Source organism: Salmo salar, chromosome 16, assembly GCF_965601325.2.
Source record: "Salmo salar chromosome 16, fSalSal1, whole genome shotgun sequence".
In the NCBI taxonomy this organism is placed as follows: domain Eukaryota; kingdom Metazoa; phylum Chordata; class Actinopteri; order Salmoniformes; family Salmonidae; genus Salmo; species Salmo salar.
In genome coordinates, this window is record NC_138306.1 from 23,410,886 (window position 1) to 23,435,636 (window position 24,751).

The window sequence follows — 24,751 nt, forward strand, 5'->3', positions numbered from 1 at the left end:
AGAGTGGCAGACCAATCTAGGTTGGATAGGTGAAAGCATCTTCGTCAGATAACGCAGGTTTGGTTGAAACTATTTTATACAAATGTCCATTTCTTCCAAGCCTAGATGAAGAAGATTATGAAGTAGATCAGGCCAATTGGATTTAGGATTCACCCCTAAGTTTTTCCGCAGTCTTTTGACAATGTCAAACTACAGTGACTAAGCTCACCGACATAGCACACACCCCTGCAGCCACCGCAAGGGAATGTCATAAACCATTTTTTATTTTTTTTATGACAGGAAATTAGCTTTAAACTGATTTTTTCCCACAACCTCATGGCAAAATGTGTAGAATAGCAGGAGATTAGCTATAAAATTGCCATTTTTTTCTCTCTGCCGCATAGAAAAAAATGCTTTATAAAAAAAATGTTTAGTTGGGTGGGGGGGCGTCTTGCTCGTACCTTCCGGGGCCCGGCGAAACTGCGCTATGCCACTGCCTATGCTAACCATTATGCTGCCTATTAGGCTAGATGGTTTATAGGTCACCCATGCAAAGTCATCCAATCGTAAAACTTTACTGTAGGCTGTGTGTAGCCGGACTGATCATAAGACTAATAATGGGCATACCGGTTGCCTACATACTATGTGGCTCTGCCGCTCTCTGCTGGTTGATGTAAAAATGACGTATTACCTGGACGGGCCTGTTACATAATAAACTAAAGCGTAAGACATTCCTGCTTAATTGTTGCTTTGTATCGTGTAATAATTTGTCCCTGTATCCGATTGTATCCAATCAAGTAAATTGTATGGTCTGGCATTTTCGACTTCAAACAGGTCACTTGGTAATGTTATTGAACCTGCGCGTTCAAATTTTGAAAAATTTTACACATAGCCCACCGTCGCTCAAGGCAAACTAGGCAAATAGCCTAGTTTTGCCGAGTTTGCCTTGAGCGACGGTGAGCTATGCGTAAAATTGTTCAAAATGTGAACTTTTGACCGCGACGGATTGGCTGGTGTCAAACAATCATTTTTCTCGCTTCGATGTATATAAAAAACATATTTAAATAGTGCTGTGTGTGTCATTTTTTTAATATTTGATGGGGACAATTGGGGACAATTATATGGTTGAATGAATAATGCAAATAGTGTCACGATTAAGAGAAAATTGTGTGAATGATATTCAGATGAACACGCCTGAGTTGCCTCTCACCACCCCACTGACCAGACCACTGTGATCTGGTCGGACCAGACAGTGCAGTAGTTAGAGGAAATGTGGGAATATTCAAGATAGAAATATGTGTAAAATTATTATGATTATGAAGAGAATTGTCAGCAGGGGAGGGGAGTACTAAGAAAACGGTAATATAATATATTTATCAGCTAAATGTGAGTAGCAATCTGTTTACAACGTGTATTAAATAATGGTATTAAATGGTATTAAATATGGTATTAAATAATGGTATTGTGTCGGGCAATTGTATCTGACATAGCACTTTGCGTCCTGCAGGGCATCTAAATAATTTAAGATGCTCCGTAACGCGCCTTGAATACTTCATGATTGCATTACCACATTAGTCTAGAATAGATCATACAGTCTGTGCCATTCGCGCTCTCTCGTTCTGGCTTCCACTACTGTAATGCAGCAGCATCCTTGGTACGTGCACAACCACACTCTCCTCATGGCAACACCGAACACAAGCGAACAGAGATCAACCACTTTCAGTAGTAGAACGGGTAGAGCGCTCTTTCTCAAAACGGCTTAAATACACCTCGCTTGACTCAAGTGACCAATGTTGCATCACAGTTCGCCCGATTTTTTCACTGGGGGAATCTAGTCGTGAAAGCCTTTCTGATTAATGTTGCCGAATGCAGGAAATGTATGCCGTGAAAATGGTTCATTCCTAATGTAAGACGTGCAGAAATGAACGCGCCGCAACCCAACTATAACTCAGGGAAATCCACCAAACCCATTGGTGGTGTTAAGCACACCCCTTGGAGCTGTAATTCGATGGTTGTCTATTGGACGGCCTGTACAGTAGGAATATGACTGCCCACTGGCTTTACGAGACGTCAGTATCTGTATGATTTGCATATGCAGTTCAGGTTGCAGATGCAGGGGAGTGGGCATGGTTGGGGTAGCGCAAGTGGACTGAACTTCTGCGTTTGTCTAGCCCACACTGCTATTCTTTAAATGCACCTAACTTTAATGAAATATTGTACCTTCTTTTTCAGAAAACAGTTACAGTGTTTGCATGCATTAAAGTGTAGCATTCATCAGAGCTATTGGAGTTATTTTCTCTTACAAATGACCTGTTCAAAAATAAAACTTGGGAGATTGGTGAGTAGGCTATACTGTATATTTGTATCTGGTGTAATTTTGTATTCTGTTCAAAATTAGAATATTTTCCAAATGTTTTTGAAATAGCTAGATACAATGTTTCACAGGGTGTATGATGTGTTATAGGCCTATGTTGTAGAATGAATCACTAGTCTTGATCATATTTGTAATTTTGACTGATAAGATTAAAAGAGAACCATGCTAAATATTTTACAACCGAAATGTATCGAGAATTCAGATGAAAATACCAAAGATTAGCCTGCCAAACCAACTGAGATTGCCATATAGTTTTAAATCCAAAAGTTATTTTCAGCATTTGGATTCACACTATTTAGGCAACTGCTTTGCCAAATTCCTAAGGACACAATTAAGTTTATATCCGCATGCCATGTTGATATCAAATAAGATGTATGATAAGGATATTATTATTATTACTATGCTATTATTGTGTTATTACCACTCCCCAGCCACTCATGTTAGCATTTAGTAGGATATCTTACAAATCTGAAATCAGGTAAGCCACTGACTAACGTACATTGCGCCTATCCCAATTCCACTGTGCGTGTGACAGCGGCTAACCTGGTTTTAGGGAGACTTCCCTGCCCCTCCTGCCATCGTGGGAATGGCCCTGTCCAGACAGACTTTCTCTAAATGTAACGTATATCCGCAAGCTGTACATCTAGTGCTATCTGACACCTATTATAGCTTTACTGCTCTCCTTGTGGCCTTTCTGAGTACTGTATTATATCCTAGTACACAATCTCTAGACAGACTGTCAGTCAGAGGCCTTTATCAATAGGCTTACTATGGACCTTCCGTCCTATAGACCTTTCATGCCGTCTACTGGGACTCTACTGGTGGTGAGTTTTCCTTTGGCATTGCCTTAGTAGACTTTTATGTGTATTTTGTTAATTAGCATAGATACTTGTATCAATGTATATAACTATGTATACTCAGTTCCAAAACAATACGCTTGACAATGTGTCCCTATGGGGAAAAAAAGTAAACTTTCTATTGAAATCATGTTGCCTCAAGTATATTTATTTCCTTCTTACTGTACAAGCCTGTGTGTTGTTTCAGTATTGAGTTTATTGCCTCCTGGATGACTCAGAGTGACACCCAGTAGATACTGTAGATATGTAAGTCAGACTCATTAACTGTGGCTTACTCAGCATGATGTGAACGTGCAAACGCTCACGGCACCACCCCATCAACAGGCAGTCATGCAGGCAGCAGGGCTATATCTAGAACATTCAGGACTGGCTACAAACAGCCTCTAGCCCCCTACCTCTTAGACCCAGGCACATGTGTACTGTACATTTGAAATGATTGGATAGGTATAAGCAGTATGGCAAAAGTGAAACTACCATCATAGGGCTTATACCTATCCAATCCTTTCAGATCTACACAAGTAAGTCTGTTTTTGGCAGGGCCCCCTTTCTTTCTAGTGATAACAACATTCAATGCCATGCCATGATTTCCAACCCACGTCCTGTCTAGATACATATTGATCTGTCTGGTTAAGGTCATTCTTTATAAAGTTTCTATATTTAAAAGGAAAAAGTTTCACCTGCCTCTTGCTGAAACATCCTAAACAGATTAGGTGAGAGAGGATCCATGTTGAGTGGTACTGTATCTGTGAGCAAACATAATGCCCTCATTAGGTTAGTACCCTGCCAACCCATCATAATCTGTTAATGTTCTACTGTTTCAGATTGCTTTCCTCAGGGTTAGATTTTGAGTGGGTGAGGTTGTGTGTGTTTGTGTGTGAGAGTGGTAGTGCCCTTGTGACTGTTCTGTCTGTACAGGCCACAAAGGGGATGTTTCCAAAGATTAGAGACTAACTGGATGTGATTAAACTGCTCCTGAACTGGAAGACCTTCCAGTGTGATAATCCCTAATAGGAAAACATACATTTTACTCAGTCTGTGTTTTGCTATTTGTTTTTTTCCCACATCTCTCTCTTAACTTCCCATGAGACTATCACACAACATTAGCGTTTAGTGTTTCACTTTCACTGCATACTCATGTCAATGTGACCCTGCAACAGCTCAGTGTGTGTGTGTGTGTGTGTGTGTGTGTGTGTGTGTGTGTGTGTGTGTGTGTGTGTGTGTGTGTGTGTGTGTGTGTGTGTGTGCTTCCCTTTCCCAGGTGCGGTTTAGTGAAATCATACCAGATCAGAGAACTGTCTCCCTCTCTCTCCTTTCTTTTCCCACTTCTCTCACTTTCTCTCTCTCCCTCCCTCTCCCCCTCTCTCTCTGTCTCCCTCTCTCTCTCTCTCTCTCTAGACTATGGGAATTGTAGGGATTTGGGGCTTATCTATCCCCAGCCAAGCCAGACATGTCCTGATCTTATCACCATAATCCAATTCCACGTAATTCACCTTAATATCAAAACTGTTTTGCCCTTTCAAGTAGCTCTGACAAACATACAGTACCAGTCAAAAGTTTGGACACACCTACTCATTCAAGGGTTTTTCTTTATTGTGTACTATTTTCTATATTTTAGAATAATAGTGAAGACATCAAAACTATGAAATAACACATATGGAATCATGTGGTAACCAAAAAAAGTGTTAAACCAATACAAATATATTTTATATTTTAGTTTCTTCAAAGTAGCCACCCTTTGCCTTGATGACAGCTTTGCACACTCTTTGCATTCTCTCAACCAGCTTCACCTGGAATAACTTTCCAACAGTCTTGAAGGAGTTCCCACATATGCTGAGCACTTGTTGGCTGCTTTTCCTTCACTCTGCGGTCCAACTCATCCCAAACCATCTCAATTGGGTTGAGGTCGGGTGATTGTGGAGGCCAGGTCATCTGATGCAGCACTCCACCACTCTTTTTCTTGGTCAAATAGCCTTTACACAGCCTGGGGGTGTGTTGGGTCATTGTCCTGTTGAAAAACAAATGATAGTCCCACTAGGCGCAAACCAGATGGGATGGCGTATCGCTGCAGAATGCTGTGGTAGCCATGCTGGTTAAGTGTGCCTTGAATTCTAAAAGAATATCAGTGTCACCAACAAAGCACCCCCACAAAATCACACCTCCTCCTCCATGCTTCAAGGTGGGAACCACACATGCAGAGATCATCCGTTCACCTACTCTGTGTCTCACAAAGACATGGCGGTTGGAACCATAAATCTCACATTTGGACTCATCAGACCAAAGGACAGATTTCCACTGGTCTAATGTCCATTGCTTGTGTTTCTTGTCCCAAGCAAGTCTCTTCTTTTATTGGTGTCCTTTAGTAGTGGTTTCTTTGCAGCAATTTGACCATGAAGGCCTGATTCATACAGTTTCCTCTGAGCAATTGATGCTGAGATGTGTCTGTTACTTGAACTCTGTGAAGCATTTATTTGGGCTGCAATTTCTGAAACTGGTAACTGTAATGAACTTATCCTCTGCAGCAGATGTTACTCTGGGTCTTCCTTTCCTGTGGCGGTCCCCATGAGAGCCAGTTACATCATGCTTTTTGCGACTGCACTTGAAGAAACTTTCAAAGTTCTTGACATTTTCCTGATTGACTGACCTTCATGTCTTAAAGTAATGATGGACTGGTGTTTCTCTTTGCTTATTTCAGCTGTTCTTGCCATAATATGGACTTGGTCTTTTACCAAATAGGGTTATCTTCTGTATACCAACCCTACCTTGTCACAACACAACTGATTGGCTACAAATGTATTAAGAAGGAAAGAAATTCCACAAATGAACTTTTAACAAGGCACACCTGGTAATTGAAATGCATTCCATGTGACTACCTCATGAAGCTGGTTGAGATAATGCCAAGAGTGTGCAAAGCTGTCATCAAGGCAAAGGGTGGCTACTTTGAAGAATCTCAAATATAAAATATATTTTTATTGGTTTAACACTTTTTTGGTTACTACATGATTCCATGTGTTATTTCAGTTTTGATGTCTTCACTATTATTCTACAATGTAGAAAATAGCAAAAATAAAGAAAAACCCTGGAAAGAGTATATGTCCAGACTTTTGACTGGTACTGTGTGTGCCTCAGCTACTCCCCCAACCCACAGAGGTAAGGGTTACAACAGGCATGTATAGAAATGCCTGACATTGACAAAGTCATTAGACAGCTACCGAAGGATGGAAAAAAGGGCTAAATATATGGGTGCACATACAGTATGTAAAGAGATGAGGAGTCTTTTTATGTGCTTTTCTTGGGATTCCTAACAAGTGGTAGCAAGGACAAATATTTACAGAGCTGTGGAGCAGCTAAGCAGAGTTTGTTTCAGGACAGTGGTGGTTCATGTCAATCATTCCATCAGACAGCCACCATGTTTACACAGGTAAACACAGAGAGAGGGAGAACAGTGGGACTGAGTCATCTGACGTGGGTCCAGAGAGAAGTGGGTTTGATCACTGTTTATGATATCACTTACTGTAGTGGTGACATCCCTAACAAGCTTCATTAAAGAGCAGAAAACTGTGAATAAACATTTTACTTTTCAATGCTATCTAGTCTGCTAAATACACTATCAGGACCAGGGCTACTTATCATAAAAGGTTGGATAGATTTCATTCTCATTTTTGATCATTTGCATAGTCTGTTAAAACTAGATTGTACTGTCCTTGTTCCTAGTTATGCACTCATGTCATGTTTTCTTTGGAAATAAGTTCCTTTATATTTTCCATGTTCAATTACCAAAGCAAGTCACTGTGGTTGAGATGAGAGAAGAGGTCTAGACTGGAGCCTGGGAAATGGCGAGTATATGGTATGAAGAAGCACTTGAATAGAGAATGAGCATGCATTAAATGTGTATGTTCAGCCATTTTGTGAGTGGACATGTCAGCATAGCATAGTAATCTCCATAGCAGTCGGTGCTATGTCACACATACTGTATGTCTACTGTATTATAATCACCCCCACCCCCACAGCTGCAGGTGCCAGGATGTGTGCACTACTTCCCTCCCACACCAAGGGAGACATTTTTGTAACAGACTGTGTGAGCCACCTGTGTGTAATGAATTTATTGTGCTTTCTGCCACTCACAGTGCATTGGAAGACTTGCAGTAACCATTCAAAACAGCTCCTTATAGCAGCCATTATTAATCTATGAATACCTATAATAAATGTATTATGCATTAAACAAATGTGCCTCATAGAAAGAGCGACTTGAGTTTTGAGTCAGCTTTATGTACTAGTGTAACCGATGTGAAATGGCTAGTTCGTTAGCGGTGGTGCGCGCTAATAGCATTTCAATCGGTGACGTCACCCGCTCTGAGACTTGAAGTAGGGTTGCCCCTTGCGTTGCAAGGGCCGCGGCTTTTGTGGCGCGATGGGTAACGATGCTTCGTGGGGTGTCAGTTGTTGATGTGTGCAAGGGTCCCTGGTTCGAGCCGGGGTTGGGGCGAAGAGAGGGACGGAACCTACACTGTTACACTAGCATGTGAAATATTTAGAGTTGGACATTCCCAACAACGGCCCATCCTTGCTATATCCTATTGTGTCACTAAACCAGGCCTGCATATGCAAGTACATCTGCAAATATGTGGTTTCTTCAATTCTTCAAAGATGTCTTTCAGAGGATTGAATGTTTTCATTGATTCAAAACACGACAACAACAGCCAGATTATCTAAAACATAATGCCTCATCTTTTATTATATTTAAATACACAGAAAAAGTAATAATTCTCTAGGTAAAAGGTTTCCTAAATTATTTTACATTTCATACATAGGTACTATGTATCGTACTTCATACGGTATACAGTAGCCAAATGCTGTAAATATATTTATGTATATAGTATATCAGTGAAGGCTGCTGGGGAGGACGGCTCATAATAATGTCTGGAACAGAGTAAATGGAATGGTATCAACCATGTGGAAACCATATGTTTGATGCCATTCCATTGACTCCATTCCAGCCATTATTATGAACCGTCCTCACCTCAGCAGCCTCCACTGTAGCATATGTGGTAATCTGGATAATAATAATGACAGACAGTAGTTATAAAGACAAACAGGGGTTAAATATAATATGTGGTGGTGACATTAAAGGGATAGTTCACCCAAATCACAAAATTACATATTGGTTTCCTTACCCTGTAAGCAGTATAGACAATGCATGACAACAATCCATGCTTTGGATTAGTGTTCCTGGCACTGTTTCCTGTAATATTGTAATTTGGGTGAACTATCCCTTTAACTGAACAGTGAACAACTCCTTGGCCCTGCTGTCCCTTGTTTTATCTCCATGATGATTCTCTGGATGTCACGACTGCAAGACACACAAAAATAAGTGGGGATGATGTCTCCATTCATTTGGTTTGGTTTGGAAAACACTTTTCTCCAAACCAATTTTCTTTTTAAGGCGGAAGGAGAGCTTGCTAGATAGAGATAGTAAAGCATGCCCTGGTAGTGGGTAGAAGTTGGCCCTAATCATTGATTCAGAGTCTGATTCTGAGTTATTTAACCACCTAATTGGTTAAAGATTGGGTCATAGGGACAACTGATCCTAGATCTGTGATGAGGGGCAACTTCTACCTCAAGCATGCTACTTCTATTTCCCCATTAAAGCCAGAGAAACAGTCCAAATACCTCAGCAACCTGGAGGGAGGAGGGAGAGCGCACACACACACACACTGTGGAAACCCATTCCAACCGGTTAGGAGGAAACCCAACATCCCACATACTAGGCCATGGCCCTGTTTCAGTACTTCTGAAATGCATTGTTCCATCCTCTGTCCTTAGAAGTAATCACTCATCTGAAATATCATGGAAACTCTTACTTTACACTATCCAATCAAGTTGGATCAGAGATTACGTCACGGAAGGGAGGAAGGAAGGATGCATGTTTAAAGTATTCATACAGGGCCCATGACCTCACACGGGAGAGAATGGACTGTGCAATACACCTTACAGAGTTCTGAGGTCAGGCTCTCTCTCTCTCTCTTTGGAAGTCAAAGGTCACCAACATACAAGACAATATGGAAGTAATCTTCCAAACAGAAACATAAAAGCCTCTCTGACACAATAATCCAAAATATATATTTTACACTACAGCCCGAATGGTCAGTCGTTGAGCCTTTTTTATCAATTGTAAGCAGTAAAAATGTGTAAAGTGTGGTTGTGTTGAAACACAGCTGTCTGTAGAGAATAGGCCTGTTGTTCTGAGGGTGGAGAGACACCCTGCATCGCTGGACTGACTGGGGCAGGGGACACAGCGACATACTGTGGGGAATCATGAAGCACTCACAGCTGCACCACCCGTCTGGATGTTACAGCACAGCTGGAGTGGAGGGAGCAGCAGGAGGCAGAGCTACTGGTAGTCCACAACATGCACAACACACACACACACACACACACACACACACACACACACACACACACACACACACACACACACACATACACACACACACACACACACGCACGCACAGACAGACAGAGAGAGAGCCTGACGGAAACAGCTAGAGAGAGCGGTGATCGAGAGAGAGAGACAGAAGTAAGGGAAAGAGAGAGCGATTGGGATGAAAAAGAAAGAGAATAGGGAGGGGAGATGTGCAACTGAGTAAGATGTTAGCAAAGCAGAGTTGAATAACATGATTGTAGACGGACCAATATAACAGATAACCAGAATGATCAGGGAATCAGATAGCATTAGAGGCGTAAAGGGGCAGTCAGAGGACAGAAGAAGGTCGTTAAGGGAAACCTTCAGGGGCAGGGAGGGGATTGGGGGCTCCATGCGAGGACCTCCACCCTTAGTAACAGAAAAGAGGGGTGTGGCAGCCAGGCATGGCCCCCCCAAAAAATCAAGCCGAGGCAGGGGGGAGGGAGACAGGGTGGGGTAGCGGCAGGTAGAGTGTCACACATACACACCCTCGGGGTTGAGGCTGGACACCAGCGGGTTCTGCAGGTTGCGGGGGTGTCCCAGGAACTGCTTGGCTGTGGGGCGGGGAGGCGACTCTGAGGGGAGCAGGCCCAGGTCTGGTGGAGAGAAAGATGGAGGTTTAAGGTAAGCAATCATCTGAGTGTATGTATGTATGTATGTATGTATGTATGTATGTATGTATGTATGTATGTATGTATGTATGTATGTATGTATGTATGTATGTATGTGTGTATGTGTGTGTGTGTGTGTGTGTATGTGTGTGTGTGTGTGTGTGTGTGTGTGTGTGTGTGTGTGTGTGTGTGTCTGTACCTCCATTCCTGTATCCTTCCTGTAGCAGGTGAGCTAGTTCTAGCTGGTCGCTGAGGTCTGTGCGTGAGTGTGTGTGTGTCGGCAGGACTCCCGCCTGCTGGATGAACTGCTGCAGGTTACACTGCCTCAACTCCTTGTTCAGCTCCTCCAACTCCTCCTGTTTCTCCTAGGGAGGGACACAGAGAGGGGGCCAGGACAGTCACACCTAATCCCAAATAGACCCCTACAGAGAGGGGGCCTAAACTGACACACTTAATGATCCTATAGGTATAGGTATTGGATAGGTCAAAAGTTGAGAATGGGCTTTAATGAGCAAATCTCTCTCCTCATTTCTCTCAAGGGAAAGAGGATACCTAGACAGTGACACAATTGAATGCACTCAAACAAAATGTGTCTTCCACATTTAACCCAACCCCTCTGAATCAGAGATGTGCAGGGGGCTGCCTTAAATCAACAGCACCCAGGGAGCAGTTGTTGGGGGTTAACTGCCTTGCTCAAGGGCAGAACGACATATTTTTCCAATTTGCCTGCTCAGGGATTCAAACCAGCAACATTTCAGTTACTGGCCCCACGCTCTTAACCGCTCTGAAATGTACATAGGACAGTTTCAGTCATGTTTGTATTTAGATACAGAAAATGAAAGAAGTGGTGAGATGTTTTCAACATGAAAATGTTGCTATTGCATGAATCAACTCCTTTGTTTTCTGGGACTACCTCACAAATATCCTAATATTGAATATCTGAAATGCTTAGTTGTAATATAAATCAATCACAAATATAGAGCTAACTGGCAGATTTGCAAGGTTACTTGGACTAGTTACATAATCATAGGAACAAACGCAGACTAACAGGCGCCGAGTTCTTTCAAAGGCTGTAATTCCTATTCTCACCACTAGAGTGCAGCAACAGCCACAGCATTCATCTCAGATGCCAGATGCTCATCATCATTAACGAACAGTCAGTCACCTGCTGCATAAAACTCCAGCTCGCCACTGCTGCCTGCAAAGGTGTAACATTCATGAACATACAGTTCATAAGCTTGTTGCAATCAGCAAGGTATGTTTAAGTGTATAGATGCCCATCAATTTGAATTGAACTTTGAGTTGGGTGAAAAAGAAGAGAGAAGCCACTTGTCTTGCCAACGTCAACTGTAAAGTCGCTCTCGGAACAGTCGAGAGAGAGAAAGGGAGAGAGGGGGGGGGGGGGGGGGGTAGATAGAGAGAGATGTGCTCTACACCCTGCCGGAATGGATTAGTTGTGGGAAACAATTGACACCTGCAGGCTCATCTCCATTCAGATTCAGTGTTTATAGTCACATGTACTGGGGTTGCAGGTGTGTTTGTATTGTACAGTGAAAACCAGCAAGCTATGGCCCTGTACCAGGCAGCAAGTCGGTCCTTCCTCCTTGGAGGACCATTTATACAGGGCCAGGTAGCAGAGTGGTTAAGGGCGTTGGGCCAGTAACCGAAAAGTTCTTGGTTTCGAATCCCCAAGCCAACTAGGTGAAAAACTGTTGATGTGCCCTTAAGCAAGGCACTTAACCCCAATTGCTCCTGTAAGTCGCTCTGGATAAGAAATGTTGTGACTGACTAAATGAGTCAGTCATCATGACGATGTAGACCAAGTCACACTCCCACTTAGATGATCAACTGGCCTTCTAATGTAGCACAGCTGTTACTAATGGATCCCCAGAAGATGGGTTGTAATAGTCTAAGAGTGCCTATGGCCCTTTCTTAATGTGGGATGTAGCAAATGCACTCAACCCACATGAAATACATTACAATATCATTAGCTACATAATAAAATAAGGGGGGTGTATTTGCACAATCAGTGTAGCCTTCTGTTTGTTTTCTTGGATAAACTTTCCAAAACCATTCTTCTACCTTGTAAAAAGCTGTTCTTCCTACTGAAACAGAATGTACAATTCTGGGTGTATCTGACCTGAACAGTAGCCCTGATCCACAAAGTGGCTCTGTTCGAGTATCAGGTTTCATGTGGATTATGATGAGGCTTGTGTTTCCCTCCAACTGGGTAAGGCTATTATTCACCAGGCACTGAAGGCACAGCCTCACCACAACAACAACATTAGAGCCTCACCAATATGTTTTTTGGGGTCCGATACCGTTTCTGATTTTTTTGGGGGACAAAACTTTCCGATACTGATATATCTGCCGATATACTGTTTTACAGCGGGGAAATAAAAAAATTGCCATCCAAAAGAGCAATTGTCCACTAACTATGCTACAAACGTTGTGACAATAATGACACATAAGAATGTCCACAAGTGTTCAGATAAGCATGAAATTCCCTTTTTCATCCTATTTTTTGAATATCGGTTATTGTGGAGTTATCAGCCGATACCGATATAGCATTAAAAGGCCAATACCGGCCGACAATATCAGTGAACCGATATATCAGTCCGGCTCTAAACAACATTACCGTCTCCAACTGTAAGCAAACTCTGACAGACCTGCTTGTGGCCAAGTCAAGCCAAGAAAATGCACTTGTGCAAATGAACAGTGGTGGAAAAAGTACCCAATTGTCATACTTGAGTAAAAGTAAAGATACCTTAATAGAAAATGACTCAAGCAAAAGTGAAAGTCACCCAGTAAGATACTACTTGAGTAAAGGTCTAAAAGTATTTGGTTTTAAATATACTTAAGTATCAAAAGTAAATATAAAAGTATGAATTGAAAATTTCTTATATTCAGCAAACCAGACAGCACAATTTTCTGGTTTAAAAAATGTACGGATAGCCAAATTTACAGATAGCACACTCCAACACTCAATTTACAAATGAAGCATTTGTGTTTAATGAGTCTGCAAGATCAGAGGCAGTAGGGATGACCAGGGATGTTCTCTTGATAAGTGTGTGAATTGGACCATTTTCTGTCCTGCTAAGCATTCAAAATGTAATGTGAAAGTGTATGGATAAAAATTACATTATTTTCTTTAGGAATGTAGTGAAGTAAAAGTAAAAGTTCTCAAAAATATAAATAGTCAAGTAGAGTACAGATACCCCAAAAAAACACTTAAGTAGCACTTTAAACTATTTTTACTTAAGTACTTTACACCACTGCAATTGAATAATGATCTTTATTCTGTTTTGATCTTTTTCTCCATTTAAGATACAAGAATATAAGGAAGTAGAGGTACTGTCAATGTCATACGAATGAGAGTACAGATTCATATATGGGAGAGTATATCCAATCGGTCCAGATGAGAACTAGGCTGTCACAGCCAATCATACCAGTCAAGCAAGTTCAGTCAGACACCCAACAGGGGTCACATTACAATTCATAGCAAACATTCTTCCAATTAGATACAAGTTGGATTTAAGTACAAAACATTGTTTAATTTTGAGCAAGTTTTTTTCCCAATAAATATACTGTAGATTTCCCCATCACCATTGGAATCAGAGATCATATTTACTTGTTGTTGAGTGTCATTGCACTGATAAGTGTATATGTGTGTGTTTGCTGCAGTGTGCTGGCAAGAGGGTGGGAGCTTAGGGTAGCTACACCAGTGGTTCCCAAACATTTTTGATAAAGCTTTTCAAATGTTCTTGTGATCCACCAGATCACAATGTAAAAGATCACTGCAGACCACCTTTAATTGACTGATGTCATTGATTGGCTCACTTGGTTTCCCAGGTTTGAATCAGTTTGTCCCACACCATTGACCCCCCATTTGGGAACCACTGAGCTTCAACCATTGAGCTTCTTGTGGGTACTGGGTAGGTGTGTGGGTGAAGGAGAGAGCGAGCTACACCCCTCTCTCCAGGGCCCTGCCCTCTCTCCTTACCTGCAGCAGTGATTCGGCCTTCCCCAGAGCCTTGTCCGTCTCTGATAACGCCCCCTCCAGCTCCTCGCTGTGCCTCCCCTGGCTCTGTAGCTCCGCCCTCATAGCCCCTAGGGACTCCTCACTTCCTGCCTGATTGGCCCTCCCTGGCTGGGCGACGCCCCCTAGGCTCTCCCGTTGGATCTGCTGCTCAAGCTGGGCGGAGCGAGACGAGAAGTCGTGGAGTCGCCGGCCGCAGTCGTCCATCTTGGAATGGAGCTCCCCCAGCCTCCTCCTCATCCCCCTCTCTCTCTCCACCTCCGCCTGCAGCTCTTCCTCCCAGAACGTCTCGTGGGCCAACTCGGCCTGGTTCCTCCTGGCTGCCTGCTCCAGAGCTTCCATCTCCTCCGGGAGACGTGCCTCTGGAACAGCGGAGGGGGCCGGGGAGGCCCTGTTCCAGGACCGAGAGTCTCTCTCCATGGCTTCCAGCTGGGCCTCAATGGCCCTCAGCCTCTCCTGCTGCTGAAGAACCTGCCGGAAAACCTCCTCTTTGGACGGACCCACTGGAGGGGAGGGAGAGGGAGAGTGGGGGGAGGGAGAAGGGGAGTGGGAGTGTGGGGATGGAGCATGGTGGGGAGGGATGGGGCTGGGTGAGGCCCTCTGTTCGGGGGAGTCGCGGGGAGACTTTCTGATGAGCTGCTTGGCTTTGGTTCTGGGGGAGGTGGAGGGCCCCAGGTTGAAGGTGAGGGACTTCTTGGGCTGGTTGTGTTTGAGGGGCTCTGGGTCGGGGTGTTTGGGCAGGGGAAGAGGGGTGATCCGGTCCTGGCTGGAGCCAGAGCCAGAGCCAGACCCTGGTCCATCACTGCTACTGGGGCCGGTGCGGCGCAGGAAGAACTGGACATCGTTGCTGTGCTGGCCCAGCTTGGCCAGGGACTCCAGGGGCTTCTCATTGGCTAACAGTTGCCTCTCTGAGTCCCTCAGTCTCTGGATTAGCACGTAGCGACCCGTCTGACCTGTGGCAGGAAGAGAGCGGGAAAGAGATCGGGAGAGAGAGGGAGAGACAGATAGCCACAAATCACCACACATACCAGACATCACCACACAAATACACAGTAAGTGGGCATCATGTTGACACCCAAAGTTCCATAATCTATACAGTTAACTGCTAGTTGCCCTCTCTGGCTCTGGGCTATGGCTAATGGCTATACAAGACTCTAAACTCTAGGTCTGCAGTCCTTCAGTCAACTCTCTCTCTTTCTCACTTATCTTAGCAATGAAGAATATGAGTAGAAGACTGTTGTATAAGTCTTATACAACATATAAACATTTTCAAACAAACTGAAATCTCCATGAGGACTCTGAAATGAGGACAAGCTCTCCCTAATGACCTGGCAGCCGCTCACGCACAGAGGAAAGGAAACTGCTAAATATGGAGTTTAGTTTTTGGCACTGCGGTATGCGGCTTCAGTACACCCTGAGGGTGTGGTGACAGAAGCTTGCTCCATACCAAGTCAAACACTAGCCCATTTCCCCCTTGGCACTTCTTTGAGATCAGAAAGGATGGGATAGGTGGAAGACATATAGTAATACAGGAGTTCCACCTTGCCCTATGATCAGTGGGATTTTCACCATATTGCTGAATCCTATCCAATCTTTTCAGATCTAGTTAAATGACTATGGGGTAGGGGCCAGTCAGGGTTGGTTTGGAAAGAGCCTTAAGGATGTCGAGGGACAGAACTTGCACCCTAGAGAGGAAGAGGGACTGAGATACTGACCAATGGCCTGAGCCAGTGCGATGACCACATCCTGGCAGGAAGTCTCCTCTGATAGGCCACAGACCACGCGCACCACTCCATCCACCCACACCTTCAGCTCCATCTGAGACGCTACGAGATGCGACAAGGACTTCAGTTCAGATCCGCTTGGCTTGGCTCGGTTTGGCTCAGTTCAGCATTGCATGGTGCTACTGACTCCTCTCTGCAAGGAAGAGAAACATGGATAAGATTAAACAACACCCTCACAACCAACCAACCAACCAACCGATCGTACCGAAATACTTTACTTGTTACACAGAACATGCCGAACTTCCACAACGTTATCTAGCCAAAGGGGGTGAAAAAAAGTAATCCCTCAAGACAGAGCAGCATAATATTGTTGCTAACTTTAACACACCCTGTAGGCATCTGTGTCACATACAAGTGGCCCATTTCCTTCTCCATCTGTTGATTATTGAGGCTATGGGTTTAGCATCTCTCCTGCAGGCTCTATACGTAACAGAGCCGTTTTGACGTCAGGCCCTGCGTATGTGTGACTGAGTCTACCAGTAGTGACTGAGGTTTACATTTCCAGCCCACTGCCCCTGGGGAGCTGAGCAGAGCCGAGTATTGCGTTCCTGAAGTTTCCTGTTGGTTAGTTAGAGCTCCGATGGTACCTCACGGACCCGAGAGCGTCAACACAGATCTGTAACCCAATTAAATTCTCCACTTCCCTCCTTCAAAGATGTTAAGACAGCTTATTGCCAAGAGGAGTGGACAGGCAGAATGCACTGTAGCCACTCGGTGTGTGTGTGTTCCACTTTGATGCCTCCCACCAGGAGCTGACCTGGCAGACCTGGAACTTCAGAGACTGTCTCTGGGAAGAGCAGCGCAGCCTAACACAGGATGAGATTTAAGCCTGAGTGTATTTCACAGTGATGAACAGGAGCAGCACTTACCACTTCCCTGTGTGCTGATTTATGTCTATGCTTGATCTGTATTCCACTAATAACAAGGCAATAACATGCGTAGCCTGACTCAAAGTCAATAAAGCACACCCAGAGACCTTATTTTTATTTTATGACAGTAGTAGTAGGCTAGGCTTATAAAGTGTCTCATTTGGCACATGATAACTCAGTAAGGCCAAAGACACCAATATGGCAGCGTGATCCTTAGAAAAGTTCTGTCAACATGAGTAATAGATCATATGACCCACTTGCTGTGTAACTGGCACACAGCACAGCTAGTGTTCGAGCTCCTCCCCCTAGCCTAGCCCCTCCCCCTCCTCTCGCTGAGGTGTTTTTACCCAAATCCTCTATTCTCTCCTCCCCACTGAGTGTTGACTGTGGTCCAGGGGCCACCAATATGGGAGCTGCCCAGCAGGAATGCACTGACTTCATCGGATGAGCACAAGAATTCCAGCTTTCTTAACAAACCGTCATTATTACGGTTTATATACCATTACTAGCTCCCCTCCCTGTGACCAAGCTACCCCCAACATTACTCATGATGTGGTATTTACAGGCCAAACACTGGACGAGCTGGGGAGCAACAGGGGAGCTCATTTGGCAACAGGACACAGAACTTTTCACAACACCACCACACAAAGGAGTCACAACTCAACATTGCCACATTTTGATCTAATCTTCCGGTTACTCACACAGGCTGTTTTCATTTAGAATGCAAGTCAGGGAGGGAGGAAGGGTTAATCTGCTTATCAACCTCACCAAAAGGGCATTCTAGCACTATGGTGGAATTGTCACGACTGGCCAAAATAGTTTTGCACTGTACTGCAATAACTATGTCCACATAAATAATTCACACAGACCAAAGTGTGTTCACTCTATTCGAGATGAGATAAAATGAGTCATTTATCTCTATCGCATTGCTTATCTCCTTCCTTATCTCTCTTTCCTTCCTCTGGTATCGGTCAGGCCGAGAGCAGTGGAATGCTACCTTACAGGCCTGTGTGAGAGAGAGAGAGAGAGAGAGAGAGAGAGAGAGAGAGAGACGCTGTAACAAACTCTCCTTTGTCTGTGAGAAGACTAGGACTCTAAAAATACACTCAGTAACCCAGTAAATCAAACATGGCATGCAACACCAACCCATCACAGTGGCCTGAGAGAGACACCGCTCAACACACTCAGGTAGGAAACTGGAACAAACACTACACCTGAATTCCACAAAATGGCTTCCTTTCCTTGTCACTTGTATTGATCATGCAGAACTGGATGATAGGTGAAAGCAAGTGTAAAAGTTGATATAGGCCTTATCTAGTGTTTTCAGATGGTTGTAAAATCAGGTGGTGAGATAAGGTGAGGACATATTAGATAAGAAGAGGGTAACGCTTTGGATTAACAGAGGTATCTGTCCCCTGACCCCTATACATTAGATCAATCTCATATAGCACCTCACCTGGCCAAGTCTTATTGTCCAAACGAGCCCTAGTGTGTTGGGGGTCAAGTGTGACAGGTTCTCACGCTCCCTATGACACCCTGTGACAGCTTAGGAGTTGAGTGTGCCATGACAAGCTGTCCTCCCACAAAAACACACCTCCTAGACAGTGAAATGTGATCAAGTACACCAACAGGAAATAAACCAACCACGTTACTGCCTGGCTATTCTCACTGTTTGTTTGTCACAGGAACAACGGTGGTATCTATGGGGCAGTTCCGTGTAAAAAGCCCCATGAGCACTATCATGTGAAGTTCATAGGAGAATATACAATTTGGTGTCAAATGGAAGCTAAGAGAAATTAAGGCATATGTGTTTTTAACCATTTTCCAGGAATAAGCTACTTTTTTTTTTTTTACTGTGCTCTACTGTATACTGTGCTGTCCAAACTTGTGAAACATCGACGTCTATAATTGGTTCAGATTTGGTCCAGCCAGGGAGGACTGACCAAATTTTAACTACATTCAACGTCCAATGATGTGCACTGTCAGTCGGTGCTTGTTACAGTAAATAGAAAAAAGGGTAGGTGTCATGGCAGGTGTCAGTAAGAGCTGGGAGAAGTGTCATTATATTGAGAGAGGAGAGAGAGAAAGGGGGAGAGTGAGAGGGAGGGGCTGTCAAGACTGTTTTCACAGTCTTGTCTTGACCACTAAGCTGAACATAACAGTATATCAGTGGAAGGGAGGACAGTAGCAGGTGACCAGTAGAAGGGAGGACAGTAGCAGGAGACCAGGAGACCAGTGGAAGGGAGGACAGTAGCAGGAGACCAGTGGAAGGGAGGACAGTAGCAGGAGACCAGTGGAAGGGAGGACAGTAGCAGGTGACCAGTGGAAGGGAGGACAGTAGCAGGTGACCAGTAGAAGGGAGGACAGTAGCAGGAGACCAGGAGACCAGTGGAAGGGAGGACAGTAGCAGGAGACCAGTGGAAGGGAGGACAGTAGCAGGAGACCAGTGGAAGGGAAGACAGTAGCAGGTGACCAGTGAAAGGGAAGACAGTAGCAGGAGACCAGTGGAAGGGAGGACAGTAGCAGGAGACCAGTGGAAGGGAGGACAGTGGCAGGTGACCAGTGGAAGGGAGGACAGTAGCAGGAGACCAGTGGAAGGGAGGACAGTAGCAGGAGACCAGTGGAAGGGAGGACAGTAGCAGGAGACCAGTGGAAGGGAGGACAGTAGCAGGAGACCAGTGGAAGGGAGGACAGTAGCAGGTGACCAGTGGAAGGGAAGACAGTAGCAGGTGACCAGTGGAAGGGAGGACAGTAGCAGGAGACCAGTGGAAGGGAGGACAGTAGCAGGTGACCAGTGGAAGGGAAGACAGTAGCAGGTGACCAGTGGAAGGGAGGACAGTAGCAGGAGACCAGTGGAAGGGAGGACAGTAGCAGGAGACCAGTGGAAGGGAGGACAGTAGCAGGAGACCAGTGGAAGGGAGGACAGTGGCAGGAGACCAGTGGAAGGGAGGACAGTAGCAGGTGACCAGTGGAAGGGAGGACAGTAGCAGGTGACCAGTAGACCAGTGGAAGGGAGGACAGTAGCAGGAGACCAGTGGAAGGGAGGACAGTAGCAGGAGACCAGTGGAAGGGAGGACAGTAGCAGGTGACCAGTGGAAGGGAGAACAGTAGCAGGTGACCAGTCGAAGGGAGGACAGTAGCAGGTGACCAGTGGAAGGGAGGACAGTAGCAGGTGACCAGTGGAAGGGAGGACAGTAGCAGGAGACCAGTGGAAGGGAGGACAGTAGCAGGAGACCAGTGGAAGGGAGGACAGTAGCAGGAGACCAGTGGAAGGGAGGACAGTAGCAGGAGACCAGTGGAAGGGAGGACAGTAGCAGTAGACCCAACTGTGGTTTTTGACTACTATGGTTTCCCATTGTAGCCAATTCAATTGCACTAATTCCGTTACATATTCTTCAGCAAATCTGTTACTGATTTCGTAACAGAATGATGAGTTTTAATCATGTAATAATTCCTAAACAAACTTGATATCAGTAAAAACACTATAACTAATTGGTAGGTCTACCTTTACTTGTTACTTCTGTGAACTTTCATTATCCTCCCTCCTCATGAGGGAGAGAAAGAAAATATCTAAAAGACAGAATATCTAAAAGACAGAATTACATGGCACAAGGCAATGTTTCTTACATTTATACAAGGCATATCATTTATCCAAAAAATAAATATAAGTGTTAATATTAGTCAGGGTTCTTCACTTCAACAGTATTATGTTTTGATGTTTTTATAATACCTTTTAAGACTTTTTCTGACAGATGTTGTCTAAGACCCCTTTTCCATCTGTTTAACCAGAAATCAAAGCCTTTGCTTCTTCCTCATTTCTTACATGGAAAATGGTTGAAACGTATAGTGGAGGGCTAAATTATTGACACCGCTGATAAATAAAGTAGTCAAAAGTTTAGTATTTGGTCCCATATTTTTAGCATGCTATGATAACATCAAGCTTGTGAATCTACAAACTTGTTGGATGCATTTGCACTTCTTTTTGGTTGTGTTTCAGATCAATTTGTGCTCAATATAAATGAATGGTTAATAATGTATCGTGTCATTGTCACGTCTACTCCCGATCCACCTCTCCAGCGCTCGACGTCTCTAGGTTTACTAACCACCGGTCCTTGCATGGAGAAGCTGGGGGTCATGGTCAGTCTCACATCCGGATACTGGCTTCTGTCCCACTGGCAGGTGGAGAGGACCAACCAGGAGCTGGGGAGGTTCCTTAGGAGTCACTGTCAGGACCGGCAGGGGGAGTGGGCCTCAGAACTCACTTCGTCCCTCCTCCACTGAGCTGTCTCCCTTCCAGTGCGTCCTGGGGTACCAGCCGGCCCTGGCCCAGTGGACTCCGAGCCAGACCGAAGCCCCTGCGGTGGATGAGTGGTTCCGGCGTGCAGAGGAGGTTTGGAACGCTGCCCATGAGAGGCTCCAACGCGCCGTCAACCGACAGAAGGACCAGGCGGACCGCCACCGCAGTGAGGCTCCCGTGTTCCATCCTGGTGATCGCATCTGGCTCTCCACCAGGAACCTCCTGCTCTGTCTGCCCTGCCGGAAGCTGAGTTTGTGGGGCGTTTCAATGTCCTCCGGAGGGCCATTGAATTAACATACCAATTACAGCTCCCCACTAACTACCTGATCCCACCCTATTTTCATGTTTCCCTCCTCAGGCCGGTGGTTCCTGGTCCCCTGGCTGATGCCGTCCCCCACGACACCCCTCCACCTCCCCTGGATGTTAAGGGAAGCCCTGCCTATGCCGTCAGATCCCTCCTGGACTCCCAACGTCGTGGGGGTCGGCTTCAGTACCTGGTGGACTGCGTCCCATCATTAGGCACACCTGGACTTCATCACTACCCTGATTTCTCCCCTTTTATTTAGCCCTCAGTTGTCATCAGTCCTTAGTTGTTATTGTTTTCTCCCACATTCAGTACTCTTCTCATGTCATCAGTTCATTATTCACTTCACCTTCTACACCTGTTTACTGACTCCTGGTGTGTTACGTTACGCTCATTTTGGAGTCACTTTTATTGTATATTAGAATAGAATATGTTTCTAAACACTACTACATTAATGTGGATGCTACCATGATTATAATCCTGAATGAATTGTGAATAATGATGAGTGAGAAAGTTACAGAGTGTGAAAGATCATACCCCCAACAAATGCTACTCTCTCGAAATTACCAAAAAACAGGGGATATGACCCTCTGTAACTTGTTCACTCATCATTATTCATGACCCCTACCTTTCTGGAGAAAAGAAATGTATTACACAAACTCTTTCAGCAGATTTTTCACCTAGTTGGCTCAGGGATTCGAATCATCCACCTTTCTGTTACTGGCCCAAGGCTCTTAACCTCTAGGCTACCTGCCGCCCTGACACAGCATGCCAACATGCCACCAACAACAGCATGAAATATCATACATAATTAATCATGCACATCTATCCTGGGATAATGTAAGTATGTCCAATGAGACGTCCAGCAGCCTCTGACAGCTTCTCCAACCCCAACTGTCTTCAGGTCGACTTCACCACATCCTTACAGTGGCATTTCAAGCCCTGACTAACACTCATCTATGTGGTTGTGTGAAAGGTGTGGAGGATGCACACAGACCACTCACACATGTTCAGAAACACATCCACCACCACTTTCCAGGTTTTCAAAAACACAAATATCCACCCAGGACCTCCACACCCAAAAGTCTCAGAGAACAGACAATTAGCAGCCCAGAAATATCCCCCGCCCCGACCCCATTCCCTCAACCCACCCTAAATTTCTCAATGCTGCTCTGCTCATGCTCATTATCTCCTAGTTCAGCCCAAATCCACCCAAAGAGACAGAACAGTGATTACAGACATGTGCCCTTCCCTTCTCTCACTTCCCTTCTCTTTTCATGCCTCTCATCATCATCACGAAGCCTCCAACATGGCTGCTTGCTACACACACTCATCATTATTCCAATGGAATAAACAAACACTGACACACAGGTCTAGTCTGGTGCTCTGAAGGCTAAGGCTGACTCTTGCCGCAGCTTGTTCTAGGGTTAAATAGGGTGAATAATGAGGTGTTCTTCCTCAAGAGAGAGAGAGCTCTTTGCCCTGATAACCTCTAACCATGGTAACCATTGACACATTCCTGTGGTGACTAACTCACTTGATAGATCACTCTAAACACACACACACACACGCACGCACGCACGCTCACGTAAACGCACACAGATTCATACAAGTACGCAGTTTTTCAAAAGTATCTTTAATCTGATTATAATCTTTTTGCTGGTAGCGTGACTGCTGACGCAAACGCACACAGATTCACACAAGCAAGCACACAGTGGTCCATGCCAACCAATTCTAAGTTTCCACCGTACAGTAGAGGTGATGGTCATTCATTGGTGACATTTGTCTAGTTTAATGTCAGCCGAACTACTAGGGTCACCTCTGAGGGGGACAGGAACACACATCTACACTCGACCAAGCACAACAGACTCAGTACAGGTTTTCCTCAAGTGATCAGCATCAAAGCCCACACCGACACACAGCCAGCATGTATCTTTCCGTCTGTGTGTAAAAGAGTGTTTGTATCTGTATGAGTTACAGTTTCGGCCTGTATACAGCACAGGGCCCAAGACAAGTAGAGCATGAAGAGGCCTACATATGTACTCCACAGCTGTTCATAGAGGGGAACACGCATACACACACACACACACTTTCACAAAGACACACCTACTTACTGTACGCCAGACACACCTTAGAATAAAGGATATGGGAAAACTTTCCGCATGTGCTTTAGGATATGAATCCGATCCAACACCTGCCCCTTAGGCAGTGAAAAGCAAGGAGCGGTATGGGTGGATGTGTGCCCACACTAACTGCACTACATGCTAATTCAAATCTATCCCCGCCCCTCAGAGATAAAGCACTGTTGACACCAAGGCCCAGAGAGAGAGAGAGAGAGAGAGAGAGAGAGAGAGAGAGAGAGAGAGAGAGAGAGAGAGAGAGAGAGAGAGAGAGAGAGAGAGAGAGAGAGAGAGAGAGAGAGTATCCCTTGTCACTGAGTAGTCACATGGAAGAGAGGAGAACAATGAGGAACAAAGGCCAGTGTACAGCACACACACCCTCAAAGATGACGCACACACACAGAGTTTCAAATACGTTCTCATTCTCTATGAAACACAAACTTTAAAACATAATCTCTGTTCTCCCTCTTATCCTCACTCACAGGCAAACACACACAGTCCTTGACACACCAACAGCCAGTACCAGTGTAAGTATCACCCCCAGCTCCCTGAAGTAAACAGTGTGATAATGAGTGTCATTCTGGCAGTCTGGACAGTGGGCAGTGTCCTAGCGACGGGCACGGCTCTGCCTGCTGTGCCACTCTCACCCCCGGGCAGAGACAGTAAACAGCTGGCACCAACCACCCTGGTCCCATTTGCACTTTGGGGAGACTCATTGTTACAATGGTCACACGTATTCCTCTGGGTTCCTCTTGCTTTGCAGCCCAGAGACACTGATTGCGGCTCCTATCCGTAATGTACAACAACATGGTCTGTCACAATGGGCTCCACATATTTATGTCGTCATCACGCTCGCTTTGTTTGTTCGGCTTGACACTCATGACCGGCTTTGTTGGTTCTGTCCGTTTTGTCAGGCAGTCTGTTTTATGACCATTCTGCCCCAGGTGGGACAGCGATAACGCTATAATAAAACTGTTGATTAAACTTTCTTTTGTCCTCTCTAACATCCATTCCCTCTATTCTTCTTCTGTCCCTCCATCGTTCAGAGCAGCTCCAC

At 44.9% G+C, this 24,751-nt stretch overlaps 1 protein-coding gene across 3 annotated transcripts in view; it reads right to left on the minus strand.

Annotated features, from left to right (window-relative positions):
• Positions 1-7,912: 7,912 nt before the first annotated feature.
• LOC106573359 (ras association domain-containing protein 8) overlaps positions 7,913-24,751 on the minus strand; it is a 56,056-nt gene continuing 39,217 nt past the window's right edge. For all 3 annotated transcript variants that reach the window (XM_014148342.2, XM_082962608.1, XM_014148341.3), the window contains 5 exons: positions 16,036-16,237; positions 14,285-15,273; positions 10,481-10,646; positions 10,159-10,266; positions 7,913-8,557 (listed from right to left, as the gene is read on the minus strand). In XM_014148342.2, coding sequence (XP_014003817.1) covers positions 8,526-8,557; positions 10,159-10,266; positions 10,481-10,646; positions 14,285-15,273; positions 16,036-16,138 — 1,398 coding nt within the window. In that variant the 5' untranslated portion in view covers positions 16,139-16,237 and the 3' untranslated portion in view covers positions 7,913-8,525. The remainder of the gene's footprint in view (positions 8,558-10,158; positions 10,267-10,480; positions 10,647-14,284; positions 15,274-16,035; positions 16,238-24,751) is intronic.